The sequence below is a fragment of the Grammomys surdaster genome, unplaced genomic scaffold (genome assembly GCF_004785775.1).
Source record: "Grammomys surdaster isolate TR1022 unplaced genomic scaffold, NIH_TR_1.0 125977, whole genome shotgun sequence".
Classification (NCBI taxonomy): Eukaryota; Metazoa; Chordata; class Mammalia; order Rodentia; family Muridae; genus Grammomys; species Grammomys surdaster.
The window spans coordinates 958-6,663 of record NW_021620793.1 but is presented as its reverse complement, the minus strand read 5'-3'; the positions used below and the strand labels follow the sequence as shown (position 1 = coordinate 6,663).

At 52.7% G+C, this 5,706-nt stretch overlaps 1 protein-coding gene across 1 annotated transcript; it reads left to right on the top strand.

The window, feature by feature from the left end:
* The first annotated feature begins 68 nt into the window (after positions 1–68).
* On the top strand, positions 69–5,449 carry Mrto4 (MRT4 homolog, ribosome maturation factor). Its single transcript, XM_028753975.1, has 8 exons — positions 69–373; positions 2,433–2,491; positions 3,130–3,233; positions 3,790–3,871; positions 4,130–4,197; positions 4,446–4,597; positions 4,929–5,005; positions 5,118–5,449. Exons 1-8 carry the CDS (start codon positions 346–348, stop codon positions 5,271–5,273), a joined length of 726 nt encoding a protein of 241 aa, XP_028609808.1. The 5' UTR covers positions 69–345; the 3' UTR covers positions 5,274–5,449.
* The last annotated feature ends 257 nt before the right edge of the window (positions 5,450–5,706 follow it).

The window sequence follows — 5,706 nt, the reverse complement described above, 5'->3', positions numbered from 1 at the left end:
GATTGAGCCCAAGCACCGCCCGCCGCCAGCCCAGCATGCACCGGGCCTCAAGCCCCTCCCACCGCAGAGCCATAGAGAGGAACCGTTTCGCGAGGACCTTGGTGGAGTGCTCAGGACTCGGAAGCGGCCGGGATTGGAGGGACCGGAGGGACTGTAGGGATCTGGAACCTGGGCAGAAAAGTGGCCTTCCAGGCACTGGGCAGAGCGCAGGCGGGGAAGAGAAGGCTCGCCACAGTTCGGGTCGGGCGCACGCGAGGGGCAGCCCCGAGCGCCGTCCCACAAGCCCCTGCGACACCCGGGTCCTGATCGGCTGCCGGGTCTTCCGCCGCACGTGCCTTTAGCGCGATGCCCAAATCCAAGCGAGACAAGAAAGGTAGGTTCGGGGGACCTGCGTCATGGGAGCTATGGGGAATGCAGGTGAGATGCCGAGGCCTCTCTGAGGAGCTCGGCCTGCCGGGATAACGACTTGGCGTCGGCAGGTCACCGAGAGAGCTGGAAACTGGTCCGGGCCGACAGGCAGCTCCTGAGACAGTCTTGTATCCCAGGCTGTCCTCGAAGTCCTCAACGAGGATAGTCTTAAACTTCTGATCCTGCTGCTTCTACCTCCCGATTGCTGGAATTACAGGCATGCATCACTAAATCTAGTTTATGCTGAGGTAGGGATGAAACACAGTATACTCTAGCTAAGCAAGCACTGCCCGCTGAGCACTGAGCTACATCCCCTGTCTTGTGCGAGCGTCCGTGTGGGGGAGAGGATCTTGCGATGTAGCTCAGATTTGCTGTGTAGACCAGGATGATCTCGTTCTCTCCAGAATGTAGGGATTTTACAGTTTCGACTACTGCATGTTTTGTTTGTTTACTTAATGTTGGGGCCTTGAATTCTCCATCTGTCTGCCTTGCCTCAAATACTAGGATTCCAGACTGAGCCACTACATCCAGCTAGCAGGCTGGTGCTTTTGTGGGTGTTAGGAGTCAAGACAGAGCTGGGCAGTAGTGGCACACGCCTTTAATCCCAGCACTTGGGAGGCAGAGACAGGCGGATTTCTGAGTACGAGGCCAGCCTGGTCGTCAGTGTGAGACAGCCAGGGCTCTACAGAGAAACTCTGTCTAGGGGAAAAACAAAACAAAAGAAGACAAGACAGTTGAACAGAAAGGGTCTGGCTTCATCAGACTCGCCGGCTTAGTTAGGGGTGTGTGTCTGTCTGTCTGTCTGTCTGTCTCCTATAGCCCTGTCCAGTATAATGTGTCAGGTAGTTAAAGTGGAGTATGGAAAGGTGGAAATGATACTGTTTTGCATAATGTTGTCAGGAAAAGTCTCAGTGGTTGGATGACAAACAAGTCGTTTCGAGTAGAGGGAACACAAACGAAGGGGGTCTGTGGTGTGGTTGTGGAGCAAGAGCCAGTGTGGCTGGAGTAAACTGAACAAAGTGGGCTTGAGAGGAAAAGATCTGGCCTTTGATGTGGCTTTGCTTTGAAAGGATCCCTCGACAGCCTGGAGACTATGAGGACAGCAAGGCCAGTAACCACCAGGAGTATAGTAAGTCATACCAGAATCCTCGCGGTGCAGAGTCCGGGGAATGACTGGCTCGGTGTCATTCTGGCTTTTGACTCTGTGCCTTGTATAGAAGGACTGAGGGTGACAGGCAGGGTAGATGAAGGGCCATATCACCTCCTGGGGACACCCAGGGCATTGTAGCTGATGTTTTAGTGAGTTCTTACAGAGTCATTAGGGTCTGGAGGGAGCCCTGGTCAGATGTAAGCAAATGCCAGCAACTCTGGGAAGTAGGACAAATAGGGCCTGGGTTACTTCTCAGTAGAGGCTGTGTGCTCCACCTACCTCACCTCCAGCGGTGCTGTATTCTTGGGTCCAAATTACAAAATTGAAGTGTAGGTATACAATAGAATTGAAAAGATACAGTCCCAATAGGATGCCGTGGCACATGCCTGTAATCCCTCCACTTGGGAAGCAGAAGCAAGGAAATGTATCTTGAGTTCAAGGCCAGCCTGCACACACAGCCTTGTAGCAAGATCCTGGGTTTTAAAAAAGGAAGAATTGGTCCCTGTCATTCCATAGCCCAACCTAGCCATTGAGGGCCTGTGCACCATCCCTACAGCAAGAAAGAGGCCTGTCTCAGCCCCAGGTTAGGGCTCCCACTGACAGCACTCTGTCAGCAGGAGTGAGCCCTGTTACCAAACTACAGTAAACCCAGCAGTCAGCCCAAGGAACTAAGCAGAAGTATTTAGGGATCTTTGGGTCCACGAATACTAGGTAAGCAAACGCTCTGTCAGCCTTGAATACCAGGAATGACAGTGTCTGTTGCTGCCTCCATCACATTGGCTTAGTTTAGCCAAGCCTCCAAAGAGGGAAGCAGAATTAGTCACCAGAGCATCCAGATTCAACAATCACCACCATCTCTATTTTTTGGTTTTAGTTTCCCTAACCAAAACTGCCAAGAAAGGCTTGGAACTGAAGCAGAACCTGATAGAAGAGGTAAGTGCTTCTTCTCTCTGCGGCCCCCCCCAGGGGGGTGCTTAATAGAGTTGGGATAGAACTGTTAGTGTCAGAGTTTCCACACCTCCCCTCAGCATCCCTGTGACCCAGGACCACGTGATGCTATTGCTGTTTTGCGCTCAGAGGTAACTAAAGCTTATTAGTGAGTTTTTAATGCTGCCTAGTGTTAGAAGGCTGGAGGTCACCAGGTGGTGACTGTGGCCATCCGTCTGCAGCTGACCTACTGGCTCTGGGCGAGGTAAGTCCAATCTCCCATGCACAAATTCCCCATTCTATGGAAATGGAGCTTTATTTACCACAGAGCAGCTTCAGCAAGAAGCCTGGCCAGAGCAGTAAGAATGAAGTGTCTCCCCTTGTTGATTTAGTGGGGTCCTTTCCAGGGTGGATAGATGTTTCTAGATCAGCTAAGTGGACAGAGGAAAACAAGATGATTGTTCCACATTGGTCATGGAAAGACCATAAGGTTTGGGTCCCTGCTCACCCTCTGGAGTAAGTGACCCTAGTGTCAGTCACACCAGTGGAAGATTAAAGGCCTCTTGCCCCTTCGCTTGTGTGAGGCCAGAGTTGCCCAGCCTGTGCTGCCCCTCGACTCCAGAGCCTCATGAATTGTCTCATAGCTTCGGAAATGTGTGGACACCTACAAGCACCTCTTCATCTTCTCTGTGGCCAACATGAGGAACAGCAAGCTGAAGGACATCCGGAATGCCTGGAAGCACAGCCGGTGAGCTCTCAGTGGGAAGAGGCGAGAGCTGCTCTCATCAGAGCACAGGAGCAGGCTGACCCTTCCAGTCTGCAGCTTGTCTGCTGAAGAGCACGGTTTCTGTTAGAGTTGAGCTTTCCCTGAGCTGCTGGGGACAGGATTTGTGGGTCACTTGGGGTGTTTCAGGGAAGTGGCCCCTGGTGTCTGGCACACTCTAGTAGAGTGTCATTGTGTACATCTGACCCCCAAAGCAGGCTCCAGGAACTGATGGGTTACAGTACTTGTGCAGGTGGCTCTGGGGTCACTGTACTGCTGCACCAGCTCCAGTGAAGACTGTTGAGCATGCTTCTGCCTACAACCAGACATGGACAGGAGAATTTTGAGGCTCGAAGTGAGCTGTCTCAAGCTGTTGGCAAGATCCAGTTCTATGGATAAGAAGATGGAGATGGGAATCCTGGGGACACATGGGTGGGTCGCATGGAGAACAGGGACTCTGGCCACACACACACCTCCTGTGGCCTGGTTCTGGGCTCCCTGAACTCCCGGGCATTCACTCACACCCTCTTCTTCGTGGTAGGATGTTCTTTGGCAAAAACAAGGTGATGATGGTAGCCTTGGGTCGAAGCCCATCTGACGAATACAAAGACAACCTCCATCAGGTAGGTCACTGGCCCTCACTACTTGAGGCTGAAGCTCAGCTGCCACCTCTCCTGCTCCTTTTCAGCTATGTGACTGGCCTGTGGGTTCAGAAGAGCCAAGCTTGGCCTAACTCTGTGTTCTTAATCTCCAGACCCATGGGGCTATGCCCTACTTACTAGGATTTCTGCCAACTAGAAACGTTTTAGATGACACCAGCTGTCTCCTATAGGTTAGTTGCCGCGAGTGAGGAAGCAGTGGCGTTCACTTGTGTTTTTCAGGTCAGCAAGAAGTTGAGAGGTGAAGTTGGGCTCCTTTTTACCAACCGCACGAAGGAGGAGGTGAATGAGTAAGTGTCTGTGAAGGAGGGGAGAGGCTGGGGGTCAGGGAGAGCTACGGGATGCCAGCCTCTTACTGAGGCTGCTTCTGTAACCAGGGTTCTGTGATTCTCTCTGGTATGGTCTCCCCTCTGCCTGTCAATCCGCAGCCAATATGGCTAGGGACAGGAAGCCCTAGATCGTGCCACTCAAAGGAGGCTGGACTTCAGCTGCATGGTGATGTTTCCAGGAATTTTACTCTCACCCTTCTCTGACTTAGGTGGTTCACAAAGTATACAGAAATGGATTTTGCTCGAGCGGGGAACAAAGCAACTTTTACTGTGAGCCTGGACCCAGGGCCCCTGAAGCAGTTCCCTCACTCCATGGAGCCACAGCTGAGGCAGCTAGGTCTGCCCACTGCCCTCAAGAAAGGTAGGAGGCTGGAAAAGTTAAGAGTCCTGGCTGCTCTTCCAGAGGACATGGGTTTGATCCCCGGGACCCACATCAGGCCCCCACAGGCACCATGCAGGCAAATACATGCAGACAAAGCACCTGTACAGAGCAAAGAGCAGCTCAGGGCACCTGCCCCAGACTCCCCTAGATCAGCTACTTCCCCGGTTTGTCCTGTGAAGACAGAGCTGAGCACTCATCTGCTGTGGGGAGGAGGCAGTCACTGACCCTCTGAGTGCTGAGCTGCGGGGAAGATGGTCTGTGGCTGCATGCTTCCGAGGGCTGGAGTTGACATGGTGCTGCCCTCTCACAGGTGTGGTGACCCTGCTGTCTGACTATGAAGTATGCAAGGAGGGTGACGTGCTGACCCCAGAGCAGGCCCGTGTCCTGGTGAGTCTGGACCTGCCACCTGGGAGAGGGGCTGCTGCCATTGAGCTGCTGGACACGGCCCTGTGCTGAAGATGGCTGCTCCCCCTCACTCCCCTTCCTCCACCTCTTACAGAAGCTCTTAGGGTATGAGATGGCTGAATTCAAAGTGACCATCAAATACATGTGGGATGCCCAGTCGGGAAGATTCCAGCAGATGGACGATGATCTGCCCGAGAGTGCACCTGAGTCTGAGGGAGAATCTGAGGAGGAGGATGAGGATGACAGCTGACTCTAAGAGCCAGGACTGAGGCCTTCCAGCAAGTTCTTCATCTCCACTGGACCCCCCAGGACTGCTGTCATCCCTCTGGAGGGAGCAGCTATTTATTTTGCTATGGATAAAGACAAGGGTGCTAGGGAATGACATTTCTATAAAGAATAAAAGTGTGTCTGCAGGGTGTTACTAAAGAGGAGACTCTTTAGTTAAAAAAGGCCTACAGCTTTGCCCCACCCTGGTTGGAGCTAGGGCTGGGTAGGCTAGCACTGTAGATAGCTGAGAACACTTCCCGGAGTCAGATTCCTCTCTAGTCCTTTGCTTGCAGTGGGTTTGCTGAGGAAAGTTAATTCTCTGACAGCTTTGTCACTTAATACATAAACATGCACACAGAGACATGCAAGCCAGGGCTAAGACTGACATGCCAGGAACACGGGCTTGCCACTGAGGC